Below are 21,020 nucleotides of genomic sequence, written 5' to 3'. Positions count from 1 at the left end.
CGCCCCACTCTATTGAATTTGTTATTGATTTCGCAAGTATAATTGAAATTCCAAAAGTAATCGTCGAAATGTTCTTCCTAAAACTTAATTTTTAGTTCCCTATTCTATTTTCGTTATTTGTCACTATGTAAAACTACTTTAAAATTTACATTTTTTAAAAAATAACTTCAAGGTCAATTTAGTCATTTAAACAAAATAAGCACCTATATTTTCAAATTTATCACTTACATAGAAACACGTAACTGCTCATTTATAAATTTAGGTGAAAATATTCTATTTCCATCTTGAACTATACGCGAAAAAGTTGAGACACACCCGAATTTTAAGAGGGTTCTATTACCTATGGACTAATTAAAACCATATTTTTGACAACCTTAATGCCTGCGTGGCACAACACATTGAAGGATCCACGCAGGCACACATGTGTGCCAGGTAGGCACTAAGGTTGTCAAAAATACGATTTTAATTAGTACAAGGGGTAATAGGACCCTCCTAAAGTTCGGGTGTGTCTCAGCCTTTTCGCGTATAGTTCAAGGTGGAAATAAAACATTTTTCCTAAATTTAGTTTCAACAATTATAAATGTTCTTCAACATTTAACGCTTATCAACTACTTCTAATCGGTTTATCAATTCTCCGATTGTCTGATTTTGACTTGAAACGAAAAGCGTCAAGTTGCACTATAGTTGATCATCACATAAATATTTCTGGATTTTATTATGACTAGAAGTAAAAACTTCTAGTAACATAAATATTGTAAATAGTAGAGAAATAGTATGTTTCCCATTTCGATTATTCCTCTACATTGTGTTAGTATTTCACACAGCAACATCCTGCAGAAGTACAAGTTTAGCGCGCCCTCCATACTCCTCCGGCAAGACTTCTTCACCGACCTCTCGTATGAACTGTTCCCTTTGTTCTTCATTTGTAACAATCCTGATCTGTATAGTGTTTCGACATTAGAAAATAGCTCAAGTATAAGTTTTATCCGGGCGAAATATGAGTATAGCAGCAGTATTATGCAGACAAATATGAGATGCATAGCTGCAAAAAGGATCAAGTCTGCGGAAGCAAATCTAGTGTCGAAGATTACATGGTTACACGTGCATATTGTTGAATGTAATATCATCCGATGGGCATGCATTGTGACGTACCTTCTCTTGAGTTGCTTTATCAAGGAAGCGACAAACAAATCGCCATACAGCGACAAAGAACTGTGGCATGTGTAAAATGTAACAAGTAGCTAAGCGCTCAGGGTAGTATGCCTGTAGAAAGAAACTGTGTGAAATGTAGCGTAGCAGCAGCATCAATATAACACGCGGAATATAAAGAACGGAGCATTATATCAGAATTCCAGCGCGGTCTTCATCAATTTGATCAGTTTATTGCTCCCTTTGTTGCCCGGACTCTTCAAAAATGTCATTAGGTGCATGTCAGCGTCAGATCCTCCAGAAGTAGAAATTTTTTGGAGGGTCTACTGCAGGTGCTAAATCATTTTTAGAAAGTCGGAGCAACATAGATTGCTCTTAATTTGTCTAAATTAAGATTCAAGAGCTTAAGAAGAGCAACAACTTTGACCGAAATTTTAAGTTAGTGGAGCATATTCAAACTATTCGTACTTCAATGGCACTTCATAGCTATGTTGCTGAGACGTCATATCCTCCAAAAAAGCATAGCTATCGTAGGATCAGACACACACCCAGCAACGTGTTTGAAGAGTCTGAGCAACATCATCTCATAGTGCAAGCAAACCAAAGCCTTAACTATGGCTCAGATGTGAGAGTTCAACATACTCCAGCTACATACATAGTCTAGTGAGTTCTTCTACTAAGCTGTTATTCTTGACTCTTTGAACTGTCTTATAGGCAGGGACAGACCTAGCCTTAAGTAGGGGGTGCACGTCCACCTGTTAAATTTCGAAAAATTCTGTATACATATGTGTATATACCATAAAAAACAATCACATATATTAAAAAGACCCGTCAATATAATCATATCTATTCGATCGGGGCAGCTGGTTGTTGTGCCCCTTTGGTTCTGATAAAGAAATGGACCTTGGGCCTAACTCAACCTCAAGATTCAAGAGCTTAAGAAGAGCAACAACTTCGACCGAAATTTAAGTTAGTGGAGCATATTCAAACTATTCGTACATCAATGGCGCTTCATAGCTATGTTGCTGAGACGTCAGATCCTCCAAAAAAGCATAGCTATCGTAGGATCAGACACAAACCCGACAATGTGTTTGAAGAGTCTGAGCAACATCATCTCATAGTGGTGCCCCCGTTCTCATTTTCTATTTAACGTTGTCCATGGTGCAAGCATTGTGTATTTTTTCATGACACTGGTTATGTTCGTCTGAAGAGTAATGGTTTACGCAGTATGGAGAGGCAAAGGGGTTACCTGTAAAAACTGAAAACCAGTGATTATTCCGCGAGCATCAGCATTGTTATAGGTAACATTTTGGAGATCAGCAATCACAATAAGTTTCTCATTTCCTATTTCTCTACCTTTGAACGAACTGAAACAAGCACAAAGAGGTCCAAGTAAGAAACTAAACCACGATTCTCAGTTTGGAAATTTGGTCGAAATTGTAATGAGAAATGGTCAAAGAGCAACATGGTTGAGTAAAAATGGTACCTTGCAATTGTTTTGTCTAGTAGATGAACCACGAATTCTGCATAAGAGGCGAATGTGTTAATACTAACTTTATCGTTAAGAGTAATCATTAGCATCATACAGAAAGGAGAAGGATTTGTGCAAGAAACGCCCTTACCAGTCACCGCAAAAGAATTTCATTTACATTACCAGAGATAACGGTGCATATGAGAGAAAAAGATACCGTGAAATGAATCATTTAGCAGACTGCAACTTGGTAAAATACCATAGATTGTTGCTCTGTCTTAACAATGTTCCTTCATAACTCAAAACAGTATTTTTCAGAATTTTAGAGTTCCATATCCCTTTTTTAATGGACACATCGTGTCAACTCCAAGAGGCTATGACGATGTACATGGAATTTTTGGTTTCGGGGGCGCAAATGAAGTAGGGGTCTCATTTTTGGATTTAGCAAGAGCTTTTAGGTTGGTGGTAGCCAATTCGAGTTTCCCAAAGAGGGAGGTGCATTTGGTAACCTTACGTAGTGCTCAACTAGATTATTTGCCAGTGGCGGAACCAGAATTTTCATTGAGGGGGTTCAGAAGTAAATATACGGACTAGTCGAAGGGGGTTCAACATCTACTATATATACATAAAAGTATTTTTAACCATGTAAAAATAGTATAATTTTCCGGCGAAACAAGGTTCGAATGAACCCCCTGAATTCAATGTGGCTCCGCCACTGTTATTTGCTCCTTATGAAAAGTTAGGAGACAAATTGAGGATAATGCTAAGGCAAGAATCAACTTGAGCTACAATATCGATGTGAGAAAGTAGAAAAGGGGACAAGCAACACATGTTAAGGTTTGGACATTGAACTGATTTTGTTATGGATGGCCATATGATTAGGCTTGCCAAACCTACCACATTCTGCCCACCTTTGTAGATAGAGGTGGAAAAATCAACTCATGTTTTTTGGTCAGCCATCCAACTTGTGTTAAACGAGTTCGGTTATGACCCGTTTATTGACTTAACCAAGAACATCTAGAATGCAATATAGTAAAAAGGTCAGCTTGGTGCACTAAAGCTACCACTATGCGCGGTGTCCGGAGAAGAGCCCCACCACAAGGGTGTATCGTACCCAGCCTTACCTTGCATTTCTACCAGAGGCTGTTTCCAAGGCATGAACTCGTGACCTCCTGGTCACGTGGCAGCAATTTTACCAGTTACTCCAAGGATCCCCTTCAAGAATGCAATACAGTGAGCTAAAAAAAAAAAGAACCTTTACTCTAAGGGAAAAGAAATTACTCTTGAATTGAACTTGATCGTTGGAACGAAAATGCTTGTTAACTTTGACTATCAAAACTGGATGTCCATTCTTGGACAATCCTTGCAAATAAAATTTTTCAGCTGCTAATTCATCTGCAACTTCAGAAGCAGAGATGTACCCAAGTGGAACCATTTCAGCCCTCCATTTTTTCCACTGACAAAACATCTTGGCAGCTTTCTCTGGGTCCATTGATCTCGCGATCAAGAACCTCATCAACGTCTTCTCTCCGTAATCCTGCAACAACAAAAAGAAATAGAAAGAAAGAACTGATTATCACTTATCAGTACAAAGACTTGAGTTTTACACTAAAGCAACAATATACCCAGTGAAATCCCGCATGTAGGGTCTGCGGGAGGGTATTATGTACGCAGTACTTACCACTACCTTGTGAGGTAGTTTCTGATTGACCCTCGGCTCAAGTTAACACATTACAAAGTAGTGTAAAGATTTGAACTTCACACAATAACAACAACACTATACCCAGTGAAATCACACACGTGGGGTCTGGAGAGGATAGTGTGTACGAGAACTTGCCCCTACCTTGTGAGGTAGAGAGGTCGTTTCTGATGGAACCTTGGCTCAACTAAAAACATTACACAACAGTATAAAGATTTGAACTTAACAGTAAAAGAGGAAAAAGGGAGTTATTTTTTTTTTTCAAAAAAGAACTGATTATCATGACAATGATTTGAACATACACTAGATAACAAGAAAGGATTTTTTTTTTTCAAAAAAAGAACTGATTATGTGTATAAAGAATTGAACTTCACACTAAGAGAGGGAAAAGGGAAGGGGGGCCTTGGAGTAACTGGAGATCATAAATTCAAGCCGTAAAAACATCTCTAACAGAAATGCAAGATAAGACTGCATGCAATAGACTCTTGCGGTTCGGCCCTAGACCCCACTCATAGAGAGAGCTTTAGTGCACGGAGCTGCACTTTTTACTAAAAGAGGAAAAAGGGGGTCATTTTTTTCAAAAAAAAAAAAGAACTAATAATCACTATAAAGACTTGAACTTTACACAGAAAAAGGAACTTTACACTAAACTAGGGAAAAGGGATCCATTTCTATTCATAAAGAGAACTGCTTATCAGTACAAACACTTGAACTTTACACTAAAATAGGCAAATGGGGTCATTTTTTAATCAAAAAAGAACTAATTACCATTACTAAGACTTGAACTTTACACTAAAATAGGCCAAAAGGGGTCATTTTTTTTGCTTACTTCAGTGGAAGATCCAAGTTTTTCAACTGATTCCCTCATTTGTGCCAATGACATTTCTTCATTTCTGTCCATTTGTTGAGGAGGGGAAGGTAAAGGTGTAGAAGAAGCTGATGATGCTGAAGTAAATGTGAAATGAAAGTAAGGTAGGAATAAGTAGTGAGCAGCAATTAGTGGCTGTTATATACAGTGAAGACTATGAGTTAATATAAAGTACACATGAGAAGAAGTGGTGTAGCTATATGACAGTTGGACTTTATTTTGTTTTTGAATTTCCCTCTACTTCTTTTTTGTTTGTTATATATAAATATAAGAGAAAATCTCAATTTCCACCTTCAACTATACGTGAAAAGGCTGAGACACATCCAAATTTTAGGAGAGTTCTATTACCTCCAAACTAATTAAAACCGTATTTTTGACAACCTTAGTGCCTCCGTGGCACAATACACTGAAGGGTCCACGTAGGCACTAAGGTTGTCAAAAATATGATTTTAATTAGTCTAGTGGGTAATAGGATCCTCCTAAAGTTCGGATATGTCTCAACCTTTTCGCATATAGTTCAAGGTGGAAACAGAGCATTTTCCCTAAATATAATATATTATTGTTGTTGCTTGCCATAGACCTTTATGGTTCGATCTTTCTCGATTCTTGAATATGATGAAAATTTTAGTGCATTGAGTTGTTTTTCTGTTAGGGTAGAATGACAGTAGAAATGAGTGCGTAGTGTTAGTAGGTACAAGAATTTTGTTGTTCGTGTTAGTATTATTTCAGAATATTGTATCGTTTGTTGTATTACTTGATGAATTTGGTCTATGATATTATTTTGTGTGGTAATTTCTATTGTATCTTGTCCTTTTACTATTTATTTTGTATATTGTTTTTCTCTTACGTCGGGGGTTTATCGAAAACAATCTCTCGATCTTAGCTTTGATTTGATTGTCATAGACCTTCATGGTTGGGTCTTTCTCGATACTTGAATATAGCGAAAATTTTAGCTTTCTGAGTTTTTTTTTTTATTAGGGTAGAAGGATGGTAGAAACGAGTGCGTCAATGTTAGTAGGTAGAAGGATCCTGTTATTCGTGTTAGTAGCTATAATATTAGTATTATTTCAGAATATTGTATCATGTGTATTGTACTTGTCCTTTTACTATTTTCTTGTAGATTGTTTTATCTTAAGCCAGAGGTTTATTGAGAACAATCTCTCTATCTCATCTCTGAGGTAGTGGTATGCTAAGTTGCGTGGACTTTCACTTTCGATGTCGCACTCGTGTCGAATTCTCCAAAAATACACTAGTTTTGACGAATCCGACACGCACCCGTTGACATTAATTATTGAAGAGTCAGAGCAACGTAGGTGGTATGGACTGCAGTTGTGCGGGCTTTTCACTTTCGATCCTGCACCTGTGTCGGATTCTCCAAAAATACACTAGTTTTGACGAATCCGACATGCACCCGTTGACATTATTGAAGAGTTCGAGCAGCATAGGTGGTATGGACTGCGTACACTTACCTTCCCAAATCTCATTTGGTGAAAATATAGTGGGTATGTTGTTGTTGCTGCATAAATTTGTAAAGAGTTTAAGTTCTGTGCATCGTTAGTGTACAAAATACTCTACACAATAAGTTAACTTGACCTCCTATTGCAGGTTATCCAATTATTTACATAAAAATTTAAAAAGAAAAAATTAGGTAACATGCAATAGCAAGTCAAATTTATGTGATAATGTAGAATATTTTGTATACTTACGATGTACAAAACTTAAATTCAAACGTTATTAATTTCTCCTCAGTGAAGTTATGATATAACTTATGGCATCTTTTAAACACAATGTTTCCCTTTTAATCAAATATTCGTTCTTGAAATTTATAATATGCATTATATTTATGATAATGATAATTATCATAAATATTTTGATATTATAGTGTATGTCTAACTATGATATTAGAGAGCCATAATTTTACAAAGCATGTACTGATATAATGAATGTCATTGTTGTTATATGTAAATACTATTATAAATAAGTAAAATATAACATGCAATTGAAGAAAATTAGTTGTTAGTCTCTACGTCTATTTTTACTTGATCCACTCTTCTATTGACACAAGAATTAAGAATCAATAAATAATAAAGATAATTTTATCATATTACTATTTAAATATAATAAATTTAATATTTTGAAAAGTGCATTAGATCATGAATCATATTTCACGCTAAAAATAAAATGAGTAGAATTAGATAAATTATCTGTTCAAAATAGAAAAGTAAACAAATAAAAATAAGAAAGATTAGCCAAAGGAAGCACCAAACCAATTTATTGCCTTTATTTGCTTGATGGTTGTCTCTTCTTCATTATCGCGCTAAGGTGAGAGTTCGATTTCTTGTGTTTTTCATAGTAGGTTTATATTATGTTTGATAATTATTATGTATTATTTCATAATGTATCTTATTGTATTACTTTGTAGTTCGTATATATTATTATACTGTAACAACAATAACAACAACATATTTTAGTGTTTCATAGGAGATTTATGTGTTATCCTTGTACTAAACGATCCTTAGAAGTCGTTTGGTAAGAGGGAGAAGAGATAATTAATTCTGAAATTAATTTTAGATGGAGCTTATTTTATATTTGGAGGCGAGAAAAAGAGAGATGGAGCTTTGTTTTGGGGTTGCGATAAAATTTATAAGTTAGATCATCTCAAAATTAGTTAATTCAGAATTCTATTGTAATTATATTCCTTCTTGAGGGAGAAATTATTAATATCAAAATGAGAAAATACTCTTTTTACATTTTAAACTATACACGAAATTGCTGAGATACATCATAACTTTAGGAGGGTTCTATTACCCCCTTGAACTAATTAAAACTGTATTTTTTGTAACTTTAGTATCTACGTGGTATACGTGGACCTTTAGTGTGTTGATTCATTGATGTGTACGTAGGTACTAAGGTTGTCAAAAATATAATTTTAATTAGTCTGGGGTAATAGGATTATCAGCAATTTCATGTATAGTTCAAGCTGGAAATAGAATATTTATTCTATCAAAATTAATAATGCCAAAGTAACTTATTTTCCAACCAAACAATCCCTTAGTGATAATTCTAAGTACGGAACTCACTATAAAAACCTACTTAACTAAGTACACTACTTAGATTGCTTCTTTCTAAAATCCAATTACCGCCGCCGCCATAAAATGAACTCTACGGCACTCTCCCTTCGCCACCACAACCACTTCCTCCACGGCGGCGGCGGCGGCGGCGGCGCCGCATCCTCCGTCATCACTCCTCTGCGCTCCGTCTCTCCATTCCGTATCCGCATGTCTCTCAACGAAAACGCTCCGTCAATCGCCGTCGTCGGAGTCACCGGAGCAGTAGGTCAGGAGTTTCTCTCCGTACTAACTGACCGCGACTTCCCTTATCGATCACTCAAGCTCCTCGCGAGCAAGAGATCAGCTGGAAAAACTGTAAAGTTCGAGAACCGGAATTACACTGTAGAAGAGCTTAACGAGGAGAGTTTTGATGGTATTGATATCGCGTTGTTCAGTGCTGGTGGTTCAATAAGTAAGAAATATGGACCAGTAGCGGCGAAAAAGGGGACGATTGTTGTTGATAATAGCTCGGCATTTCGAATGGATGAGAATGTGCCTCTTGTTATACCGGAAGTGAATCCGGAAGCTATGGTGAATTTGAAGGTTGGTTGTGGAAAAGGAGGGATTATTGCGAATCCTAATTGTTCGACTATTATTTGCTTGATGGCTGTTACTCCTCTTCATCGTCGTGCTAAGGTGAGAGTTAGATTTCTCGTATTGTTTCATAATGTATCATATTGCTCGACTATTATTTTCTTGACGGTTGTTACTCCTCTTCATCGTCGTGCTAAGGTGAGAGTTGGATTCTTGTGTTTTTCCCAGTACATTTTACGTATTGTTTCATAATGTTGTGTTGCATTGTATTGTATAATATTGTTTTGATGAATACAACGTTTGGATGGAATTGCCCATCTTGATTCACTAATGTGCTACGTAAGTACTAAGGTTGTCAAAAATACAGTTTTAATTAGTCTAGGGTAATAGGAACCTTCCATTGTTCAGGTGTGTCAGCAATTTCGTGTATAGTTCAAGCTGGAAACAGATCATTTATTCTATCAAAATTAATAATGCCAAAGTAACTTATTTTCCAACCAAACAATCCCTTAGTGATAATTCTAAGTACGGAACTCACTATAAAACCCTACTTAACTAAGTACACTACTTAGATTGCTTCTTTCTAAACTCCATTTACCGCTGCCATCCGCTGCTGCCATAAAGTGAACTCTCCGACACTCTCCCTCCGCCATCACAACCACTTCCTCCACGGCGGTGCCGCCGCCGCATCCTCCGCCATCACTCCGCTGCGCTCCGTCGCTCCATTCCGCATCCGCATGCTCTCAACGAAAACGCTCCGTCAATCGCCGTTGTCGGAGTCACCGGAGCAGTCGGTCAGGAGTTTCTCTCTGTACTAACCGACCGCAACTTCCCTTACCGATCACTCAAGCTCCTTGCGAGCAAGAGATCAGCTGGAAAAACTGTAAAGTTCGAGAATCGGAATTACACTGTAGAAGAGCTTAACGAAGAGAGTTTTGATAGTATTGATATCGCGTTGTTCAGTGCGGGTGGTTCGATAAGTAAGAAATACGGACCAGTAGCGGCGAAAAAGGGGACGATTGTTGTTGATAATAGCTTGGCATTTCGAATGGATGAGAATGTGCGACTTGTTATACCGGAAGTGAATCCGAAAGCTATGGTGAGTTTGAAGGTTGGTTGTGGAAAATGAGGGATTATTGCGAATCCGAATTGTTCGACTATTATTTGCTTGATGGCTGTTACTCCTCTTCATCGTCGTGCTAAGGTGAGAGTTTGATTTGTCGTATTGTTTCATAATGTATCATATTGTATTGTGTTGCATTGTATTGTATTATATTGTTTTGATGAATACAATGTTCGTTGTGCTAAAGTGAGAGCCAACACTCTGTTTGGTTGGTTGTTACATATATTTTTTTTTGATAACCGTGGTGTCCAGGCCAGCTTGCGCGCACCTCAACTAAATTCACGTGATACCTGCTATCTCCCACCAGCAACAGGTAGCAACAGGTACCAGGTAACTCTGTCCACCAAGTTTAGAACAGATGGGAAGAAAACACCTAGTGTTTGTCTTTGCTGGAAATTGAACCTGATACCTCATGGTGCTCATCCCAACTTCATTGAACCACTAGGCCACACCCTTGGGTGCGATGGTTGTTACATATTGTTTCATAATGTATCATATTCAGTTGTGGACCCATGATTTAAGGATGGTGGGTGCTTAAAAAATTTAAAAACTGAAAAAAGTAAAAAATAACCTCAATGAGGTTCGAACCCGGGACCTCCTTCCGATGAAGCACCTTAGAATCAGCTTAAATGTCAATGCACCCAACCAACTTTTGTTTTAGTGGGTGCTTTTATATGTTTTATACCTATTTTCATTTATTTTCTATGTAATTATACCTATTACGCGTCGAGTTTAGTGGGTGCCGGAGCACCCCAACATACAAGGTAGGTCCGCCCCTGATCATATTGTATTGTATTTTATTGTGTTGCATTGCATTGTATTATATTTACGTATTGTTTCATAATGGGAGTTGGATTTTTCATGTTGTTTTCCTAGTACATTTACACTATGTTTGGATGGTTGTTACATATTGTTTCATAATGTATCATATTGCTAATTCAAATTGCTCTACTATAATTTGTTTGATGGTTGTTACTCCTCTTCATTGTCGTGCTAAGGTGAAGAGTTAGATTTCTCGTGTTTATTCCTTGTACATTTACACTCTGTTTGGATGGTTGTTAGGTATTGTTTCATAATGTATCATATTGTACTATGTTGTATTGTATTGTGTTATATTATATTATATATTGTAAAAACAACAACAACATCATACCCTAGCGTATTCCCACAAAGTGGTGTCAGGAGAGGGTAAAGTGTCCGCAGTCAATACCACTACCTTAGATAAAGTAGAGAGTATGTTTCTGATAGACCCCGACATTGAAATGTATTGTATTGTACTGTATTGTTTTGATGAATAGAATGTTTGGATGGAATTTCCCATTGTTACATATTGTTTCATAATGTACCATAGTGCTCTGCTATTATTTGTTTGATGGCTGTTACTCCTCTTCATTGTTGTGCTAAGATGAGAGTTAGAATTTTCGTGTCTTTTCCTAATACATTTACACACTGTTTGGATGGTTGTTACATATTGTTTCATAATGTATCATATTGTATTGTGTTGCATTGTATTGTGTTATATTGTTTTAATGAATGCAACATTTGGATGGAATTTAGCGTTGTTACATATTGTTTAATAGTGTATCATATTGCTCTACTATTATTTACTTGATGGTTGTTACTCCTCTTCATCGTCGTGCTAAGGTGAGTTGGATTTTACGTGTTTTTCCTAGTACGTTTTTACGTATTGTTTCATAATGTTGTGTTGCATTGTATTGTATTCTATTGTTTTAGTGAATACAATGTTTGGATGGAATTTCCCGTATTGTTTCATAACGTATCATATTGCTTTATTTGCTTGACGGTTGTTACTCCTCTTCATCGTCGTGCTAAGGTGAGAGTTTGATTGTTGTTTCATAATGTATCATTTTGTAGTGTGTTGTATTGTATTGTATTGTTTTAGCGACGACAATGTTTAGATGCAATTTCCTGTTGTTACATATTGTTTCATATCGTATCATTTTGCTCTACTATTATTTGCTTGATGATTGTTACTCTTCTTCATCGCCGTGCTAAGGTGAGAGTTAGATTTTTCGTATTGTTTTATAATTTATCTCGTATTGCCTCATAACTTATACTATATGTTTTAGTTATTTCGGTTTCTAAATTGCAAACCAAACTTCGTATTAATTTTATACGTGAACAACTTGCATCCTTACTAGCTATGAAATGTTGTATAACTTATACATAAATTAATACATGTATAAGTTGTTCCTTTACTAGCTACCAACGGCCCCTTAAAGATTAAAAGTTATGCCATATGATACAATTTATGTGAGCTAGTATAAATAACAATGAGCTAGTATTTTTTGGATTTATTTTCCAGTTCGAAAACTTGTCCTTACCTTTGCAAAGCCCGAAAGGATCTTCTTTTGTTAAGAGGTTATAGTGCAATATTGATATGGATGTCATTAATTTTCTGCAAACTTGTCAACTCATGTTTCATTAGTTAAAAAGAGTGAAGGATGGAAATCAGAAAAGAAAAAGTTTAACATCTGACAAACAGTTACAATGAGTGATTTGAATAAGAAAGAAATCAGAAAATAAAGCATTACAATTCTTACATGGAACAATAAGTTAACTGTGGATAATCAAAATAATAACTAAGTTGGTAAGTCATTTAACTGCCAGAATTGCAGACTGAATACAGTAAATATTCTGCTCATCCATGAAAGAGTTCTCTAGTGAGTAATAGTTCTCAAAATAACTCAGATGGCACGTTCTCAAAATAACTCAGATGGCACCGTTAGATAGAAATGAATGAGAATATTTAGAAGGAATTCACCACACAATTATTCACTTCTCTTTTTGTTCTTTCTGCTGTAACATGAGGTTTGAGAAAGAAAATCTTTTGGCAAGTGTACGCTTATTCAACGTTGATAAATTTTCCATCTTAATTGACATATATTTCTCTTACACATCCATCTCCATGGTAGTTGTGAAGACCTTCAGAGTTTAGATCAACCAATTATATCAGTCTGAGAACCAAGTCGGTTCACTTTTACTTATTCTGTGCAGATATGCATATTTTCAGGTTAAACGCATGGTTGTTAGTACATATCAGGCAGCTAGTGGTGCCGGTGCTGCTGCAATGGAAGAGCTTGTGCAGCAGACTCGTGAGGTTCTTACTATGCTTCCTCTATTTTCCATGGCTTGCTATACATTATTTTGATTTACTATTAAATCTCTTAATGATTTGCTTTTTGGATGTTGCCTTGTCCACAATAGGTCTTGGACGGCAAAGAACCAACCTGCAATATCTTTAACCAGCAGGTTTTGTCTTGTGAATTCCCTACTCAGTTTGTTTCTTAAATAACAAATGAATGCGGTGCTATCTGATTGCTTCTTTTACAAAATTATGCAGTATGCTTTTAATCTTTTCTCGCATAATGCACCTATTCAACCTAATGGATACAATGAAGAGGAAATGAAGCTGGTCAAAGAAACAAGAAAAATATGGGTAAGTATACCTGTTAAAACCTTGGTATTCTATGCTCATGCCTGTTCCTAGAGACGATAATAAAATAATTGGAAATCTATTGTACTAACTACTAACCCGCCCATTCTGCTTGTTACCAGAGTGACATGGGTGTCAAGGTTACTGCAACATGTATACGTGTTCCTGTTATGCGTGCACATGCTGAGAGCGTGAACCTTCAATTTGAGAAGCCCCTTGATGAGGTAGCCTTTGCTAAATTGCAGCCCGATTCTTTGTTATTTATCTCCCCGTCTTGACAAATGATCCCTTTGCTTTTATTCAAAACCGCAGCTTTCTAACTTAAGTAATTTTTAGGCATTGAATTGAATTTAAATTATTTGGTTCTGAAATGCATAAAAGTTGTTACAACATAGTTTCAATTTTGTCAAAAAGTCCAAGTTCGTGTAGCATAGTGCAAAGAAAGATGTACCATCAATTAGTAATGATATAAAGAGTAAAATTGTTGCTTTAATAATCATATCCAACAGTTCTGTCTCAAAAATCAAATAAAACATCCTTCCTAAGAAATAATCATATCCAACGGTTCTTTCTCGAAAAAGAGACAAAAGATCCTTCCGGAAAAATAATCATATCCAATCGTTCTATTCAGCACATCATGTTTTGGTATGTGCATTAGTGGTGTTGGACCACAGTGATATTTGGAGTCCTTGCATAGTAACCAGGAATAGCAAGCTATCACGTTGGACCGCACTGCTATTTGAAGTCCTTGCATAGTAGTTACCACAAATAGCAAACTGTCACATAGCCTTGCCTGTCATATGGGGATATTGTGATAAAATAATCGTATCCAACGATTCCTTTCAGCACATCATATTTTGGTTTGTGCATTCAAGTGGCGTTGGACCACGGTGATATTTGAAGTCCTTGCGCATTAGTTACCACAAATAGCAAATTGTCACATGACCTTGCCCTGTCACATGGGGATTTTGTCAAATGTATTGAAAGTTGATGTCATTTGCTAGAAACATCCGTTTGATGAGCCCAATTCTCCTGATTGAATGACTTCATAAAAAATTCTCCAGATTGGATGATGCAATAGGATAGATAAAACCTATGTTGCTCGGACTCTTCAAAAATTTCGACAGGTGCGTGTTGGGTACTCCAAAAGTAGTGCATTTTGGAGAATCCGGCTGTCTCGGCAGCAAATTTTGAGAGTTCGAGCAACATAGGATAAAAACTACTACTTTACATTAACAATAAATTATGTTAAACTTACATAATTATGAGAAATTGTTTGGTCAACAAAGTTGGTTTTAAGATATCTTCTAACTGTGTAGGATACAGCAAGGAATATTCTTAAAAATGCTCCAGGAATAGTTGTAGTCGATGACCGTGCAAGTAATAGATTCCCAACCCCACTTGAAGTTTCCAATAAAGACGATGTTGCAGTTGGGAGAGTACGCCGTGATGTTTCCCAAGATGGAGATTATGGGTAAGAATTTGGTTTACCTCTAAAATGTGTTACTTCCTTTCCAGGACCTCAGAGCTAATGACCTCTTTTTATATAGGCTGGACATATTTGTTTGTGGTGATCAAATACGCAAAGGAGCTGCCCTTAATGCCGTTCAGATTGCAGAAATGTTGTTGTAGATTTGCGATAGAGCAACCTTAAGGTTCTAATTTTGGTTCAAATGTGAGTGACATAGAACCTTAAAGCTAGTCGCGTATTCCTCCAGTATTAACAGTTTTCTCGGTGGGATTTGGTTATGTTGAGTTCGTTCTAGTTTGAATAGAGATTTTGCTTCAAACTCTTGTTTCTGCAAAAGCTTTTGTTATTTATAATAATTGTGTTATTTAAGAGTTGGTGAGTCTTCCCATATTTTAATTTTGCCATACTCTTCTTGATTTCTAACCTCTCAAGGTAGGTGTAAGGTTTGCATACACTGTCCTCACCGTACCAAGTTATACACTGTGCTCTTTAGACTGGGATTACACTAAATATGTTGTCGTTATAGATTCTCTTCTTGCTTTTCCAGTATTCTCCCATTTCATAATGGACCCCTGGTTACTAATCAACTTTTTACATGATAGTCCTGTGATAGCTTGTTTGTCATGGCCCAGGCGGCCCCATCAGCCCACCCACATCTGCTCCACAGTTCGTTGGGGGCTGCCGATTGATTTTCACTCAGATACGGCGTTGGGTCCAGGTCCACCAACCAAATCGTGGGTTCCCAGGTCCACCAACCAAATCGTGGGTTAACACCCCTCGTTTTGGCTCGAAAATAGCCCATTTGTGTCATTTCGCTCGTTTGACCACTCATACTGCCTCGCTGACGGACTGACAACTCCGTCGGCCCACCTGATACGAGCCAAATGGCCATCTATGCTTTTGAAGGCGTTATTGGATGTCAACACATTAAGACAAGACTATACATGGAGGACCCGTTTTGAGAATGACATAAGGCAAACCCGTGTTTGGAAGATTGCGTAGGGGCTTACCTTTGATGTCAACCCGAAACTACAAGTATTGAAGAATGACCCCACGGTTGTGGAACATTGAAGAAGAACCCTTCATTAAGGGTGTTTTGGGGATCACACTTTGTTAGAAAGACACTTCATGGCCACCCCTTTCATTAAGGGTATTGTGGTCATTTTTGTTATGTAATAAGCTAACCTCTATTTAGTCTTCTATTAAGTCATTTGCTCTTTAGTTTATGAAAGATGAAAAATTGAAACACTTGAAATCCTCTCTCTTGAGAGTAGACCACCTTAATATAGTCTTAGTTAGGACTTGGAAAAGTCATCCTTAGTATAAGGCTTGGAAAAGTCAATATTGTTCTTTGCTTGGAAACGGTGGATCTTGAGGTGAGTCGATTACCTTGGCGGTCACCGTAAGAGTGTGGTTTTGATTATTACATTCATTAGGGGTTAATGTTGAAATATACTTGGTTCTTAATCTTGTAATAATCTTGGTCTCACTATCTATCCTTTTATTATTTTGCAAATCCGTGTGTTTTTGTGTTTGTCATCTTGTATCCCTTTGTGTTGCTTGTTCTGTTGCTTGTTCTTGTCACGTTTTGTGGACTGTTTTGGCATCTTGGTGGACTGATTGGTATCATTTGGTATCAGAGCAAGGATTGATTTTGTTCCAACAAAATCAATTTTGGGCTTGTTAGTTGAAAAATAAAAAAAAAAAGTGTTGAAAAATCAAAAATCTCAAAAAAAGAAATCTGTCCCGTTTTTGTGTTTAGCTGAAATTTGAGAATTAGATTTAGGAGATTTTAGTGTGTTTTGTTTGTTTCTAGTGTTAGGTTCTTGTTCCCTAACACTAAGTGAGTCTAGGTCTTGAATTTGAGCTTAATCCGGGTGGTTTTGAGTTGTTCATCATTGTTGAGTTTAAGGTTGAAGAAACTAGTGAGGTGAAGCTCGAAATTGGAAGGGTTGTTGTTGATATTGTGACTTGAAAAACGCATGGTTGTGTTGTGGAGTTTAACATGAGCAAAAGGAATCTGAAATCATTCAATTTGGAGTTCATTTGGTTTAGTTTCAATCTTTTGAGTGTTCTTGTTGTTCTTTATGTTCATCATTTATTGTTGAACAAGAACATTCAATAGGTGTGGTTTGATCTTAAAGAGTGGAGAAAAGAGTGTAGTCTTTTGTTAGTCTTGAAACATATCCCAAAGAACATACAAAAGAACTTTCAAAAAGACTCATTACCTAAAGGGAGTAAGGGCACATACCAAGACAAACAAAAGAGGAAAGGAGACAAAGGTTTTCAAAAAGGTGTCTTGCCAAAAAGGTGCAAGGAAAGTCAAAGTCTTTTGAAAAAGGCTCTAAGTCTTGTGCTTTCCCTCCTTTAGCTGATTTTTCACTCTCCCAAATTAAAAATTTGACCAATCCAAATTGCAAATTGCCATGTCACCAAACTGCCACGTCATCTAAGTGCCACATCATCAACGTTCCAAAAAAACTTGAAATTGAAATTTCAGATTTTACAGTTTCTTTTCTTTGTTTCGTTAGTTTCATTTCTTGATTCTAGTACTAATTAGCAACTAGTAATCACCTACTAGATTGTGAATTAGTTTTTGAATCCGTTTTTGTCGTGTCTTCGTTATTTGTGTGCTTTTCTCATTTTTAATTCGTCGTAACTTTTTGTTTCAAGTTTGTAAGTAGAATTTTTTATTTTGTGTCTTGAGTCTATCAAACAAGAATCTATTCCTACCGCTAAGTAGAATTGACATCTTATTGACTACCGGAGTATAAGCAACTTTCAATATTCGCCGCTCCAATTGTGAGGATCACCAAAGTGAGTGTCTACGGGTGTTTGTGAGGAGCTTTTACTACTAATCTTGTTTATTTCTTTTGTTTGTTGTCTTTTTTTTTTTTTTGATTAGGTACCATGGCTTCCCATAATTTCAAGGCCACGTGTAATCGCATCCATGACGATCTTGAAGATATGCAAAGGCACATTGAAATTATACGTCAATTGTTACCCAAACTCTTCCCTCAAAATCCAATTGTCCAAACAACTTCTGATGAGAGCTTCCCAAATGAAGTTGCTGCCCAAGCTTGTGATGGACTTTCACACCGAGGTAGAGACGAACATACTCATGAACGTCAAGGTAAAATAACTAACTCTTACACTTTTGTACATGCGAATAATAATTGTGTGGCTAGTAGCCCATTGAGTGTGAGTTGTAGCTTGCCCTTTGATTCTAATATTTGCTTGGCTCATAGGGATAATCATGTGCTTGAAACATCTTTAAAACTTGATAATGAGCTTTTAGAGAGTGAACTTACTTGTTTCAAATCTGCCCGCGGGATAGATCATGCTCTCTTTAGGTATAATGTCTTGTTTGAAGATGGTATAATCACTCCCAATAAACCTAGTTGTGAGAATGATGGTATAGCTTGTCTTGAAGGCTATAGCCTATATGCTAACCCACTATGGTGTGACAACATTCCTCCTAAAGATGGAATCTCTTTTTGCAAGATGAAAGTACTCTTAAGGGTAAGGAATGTATAGTCCTTCTTGACAACCCAAGGGCAAAGGTGTCATTGATTCCTTTGGGTAATGTTTTTAAATGTGCATCCTTGCTTGACACATTTTTGCTTAAATTGCATGAATCCCAACTTGTGGATGCCAAGTTGTCTATTTGTTTGAAGAAAAGAGAGTGTATGTGCTTAAATGCTTTGTCTTCACCCGTGCATGTCTTTACACGTGATTGTTTCCTATACTACCTCTTTGCCTATGATGACATCCATGCTAGTTTCGGGTTTGCATTAAGTAAAGGTATAGGTCTTGTTGGTTGGTCCACTTGTTTGAATGACAAAGTTATTTAGGATTGGAGGACTTTGATACCAATAGTGGCACCACGTTTGATGAGGCCACTTGAAGAAGTAATGAAACAATTGTGCTTTATGGTTCCTAAGACAATGGTAGCCTTACTTTTTGGACTTAGTGATACCATTACGACCTTTGTAGTTTCTTTATCTTTTGATACTTGTCATAGTCATTTCCTTTGTAACATTTTCACTAAACTTTTCATGACTAATACAAAGGATTCATGGTTATATCTCAAGTATGTGCCACCTTGGCATGATGATGTTATTTGTTGCACTAACCCTAACCCTTATGCCATAAGGAAGTTGTGCTTGTTCGTCCTTTCTTTAGTTTTGCAAGGTATGGATTCGAGGTCGAATCCTTTTCAAGAAGGGGAGGATGATACGAGCCAAATGGTCATCTATGCTTTTGAATACGTCATTGGATGCCAACACATAAAGACTCAATACTTGGTCACCTCGAGGACACAAGAACATGCATGGAAGACCCGTTTTGAGAATGACATAAGGCAAACCCGTGTTTAGAAGATTGCGTGGGGGCTTACCTTTGATGCCAACCCGAAACTACAAGTATTGAAGAATGACCCCACGGTTGTGGAGCATTGAAGAAGAACCCTTCATTAAGGGTGTTTTGGGGATCACACTTTGTTAGAAAGACACTTCATGGCCACCCTTTTCATTAAGGGTATTGTGGTCATTTTTGTTATGTAATAAGCTAGCCTCTATATAGTCTTCTATTAAGTCATTTGCTTTTTAGTTTATGAAAGATGAAAAATTGAAACACTTGAAATCCTCTCTCTTGAGAGTAGACCACCTTAGTATAGTCTTAGTTAGGACTTGGAAAAGTCATCCTTAGTATAGGGCTTGGAAAAACCAATATTGTTCTTTGCTTGGAAACGGTGGATCTTGAGGTGGTCGATTACCTTGGCGGTCACCGTAAGAGTGTGGTTTTGATTATTACATTCATTAGGGGTTAATGTTGAAATATATTTGGTTCTTAATCTTGTAATAATCTTGGTCTCACTATCTATCCTTTTATTATTTTGCAAATCCGTGTGTTTTTGTGTTTGTCATCTTGTATCCCTTTGTGTTGCTTGTTCTTGTCACGTTTTGTGGACTGTTTTGGCATCTTGGTGGACTGATTGGTATCACTACCTTAGGCCACTCATCAGCCTACTTGGGGTCGTCGGTCGATTTTCAGAGCCCAGAACACGTTTGGGCCTCGGGCCCACGTCGAGAACCATAGGTTAACATCCATCGATTTTGCCCAAAAATAGCCCATTCGTTCTGTTTTCCTCGTTTGACCACCCAAATTGCCCCGCCAGTCCACCCTAGGCTGCTCCCCAGCCTGCTTGGGGTCACCGTTCAATTTTTAGCCAAAAACACACCTGGGCCCTAGGCCCACCCAGAGAATCGTGGGCTAACACCCATCGATTTGGTTCGACAATGGCTCGTTCGTGCCGTTTTGCTTGTTTGACCACCCAAACCGCTCCGTCGGCCTACCTTAGGTCGCTTTTCAGCCTACCTGGTTGCCGTTGGTCAATTTTTGGCCCCAAACACGTCCGATCCCACTCTGAGAATCGTGGTTTAAAACCCATTGATTTGGCTCGAGAATGATCCGCTCGAGCCATTTCGTCCGTTTGACCACCTAAACCACTCTACCGACCCTACCGACCCACCCTAGGTCCCTCCTCAGCCTGCCTGGGGGTAACCGATTAATTTTTGGCCAAAAAATACGCCCGGGTCTCGAGCCCATCCCGAGAATTGTGGGCTAACACCCACCGATATAGTTCAAAAATGATCTGTTCACGCCATTTCGCCCGTTTGACCATCTAAATGGCCCCGCTGACCCCAGCGCCCTACACTAGGCTGCTCCCTAGCCTCCCTGGCACACCCCGATCGATTTTTAGTCCACAGCATGCCCGACCTCGGGCCCACCCCAGAATCGTGGGCTATAGAACATCAATTTGGCTCGAAAATATCCCGTTAGCGTTGTTTCGCTCGTTTGACTACCCAAATGGCCCCACCGAACCCAACAACCCATACTAGGACATTCCCTAGCCTCCCTGGCATACCTCAATCGATTTTTGGCCCATAACACGCTCAAAACTCGGGCCCACCCCCAAAACCGTAGGCTATATAACACACCGATTTGGCTCAAAAACACTCCGTACTGTTTTGCCCGTTTGACCATCCAAATGGCCCCGCTGACCCCAACGACCCACACTAGGCCACTCCCCAGTCTCCCTGGCACACGTCGGTCGATTTTCTACATACAACATGC

General features: G+C 37.7%; 2 protein-coding genes across 3 annotated transcripts; one reads left to right on the top strand and one right to left on the bottom strand.

The window, feature by feature from the left end:
* Positions 1–673: 673 nt before the first annotated feature.
* LOC107838763 (SEC14 cytosolic factor) lies at positions 674–5,367 on the bottom strand. Of its 2 annotated transcripts, XM_016681955.2 has the most exons (6): positions 5,149–5,367; positions 3,902–4,157; positions 2,636–2,672; positions 2,399–2,516; positions 1,153–1,263; positions 674–939 (listed from the first exon to the last, which is right to left on the bottom strand). In XM_016681955.2, exons 1-6 carry the CDS (start codon positions 5,218–5,220, stop codon positions 817–819), a joined length of 717 nt encoding a protein of 238 aa, XP_016537441.1. In that variant the 5' UTR covers positions 5,221–5,367; the 3' UTR covers positions 674–816. The 2 variants fall into 2 exon arrangements, with proteins under 2 accessions (XP_016537441.1, XP_047250248.1); XM_047394292.1 differs by lacking the exon at positions 1,153–1,263 and having other exon boundaries at positions 5,149–5,349.
* Positions 5,368–8,291: 2,924 nt separating this feature from the next.
* On the top strand, positions 8,292–15,251 carry LOC107838765 (aspartate-semialdehyde dehydrogenase). Its single transcript, XM_016681956.2, has 7 exons — positions 8,292–8,933; positions 12,989–13,075; positions 13,183–13,227; positions 13,319–13,414; positions 13,534–13,635; positions 14,731–14,885; positions 14,962–15,251. The coding sequence occupies exons 1-7, from the start codon at positions 8,343–8,345 to the stop codon at positions 15,041–15,043; spliced, it is 1,158 nt and encodes a 385-aa protein (XP_016537442.1). The 5' UTR covers positions 8,292–8,342; the 3' UTR covers positions 15,044–15,251.
* The last annotated feature ends 5,769 nt before the right edge of the window (positions 15,252–21,020 follow it).

Source organism: Capsicum annuum, chromosome 8 (assembly GCF_002878395.1).
Source record: "Capsicum annuum cultivar UCD-10X-F1 chromosome 8, UCD10Xv1.1, whole genome shotgun sequence".
Classification (NCBI taxonomy): domain Eukaryota; kingdom Viridiplantae; phylum Streptophyta; class Magnoliopsida; order Solanales; family Solanaceae; genus Capsicum; species Capsicum annuum.
This window is presented reverse-complemented; position numbering and strand designations above follow the sequence as displayed.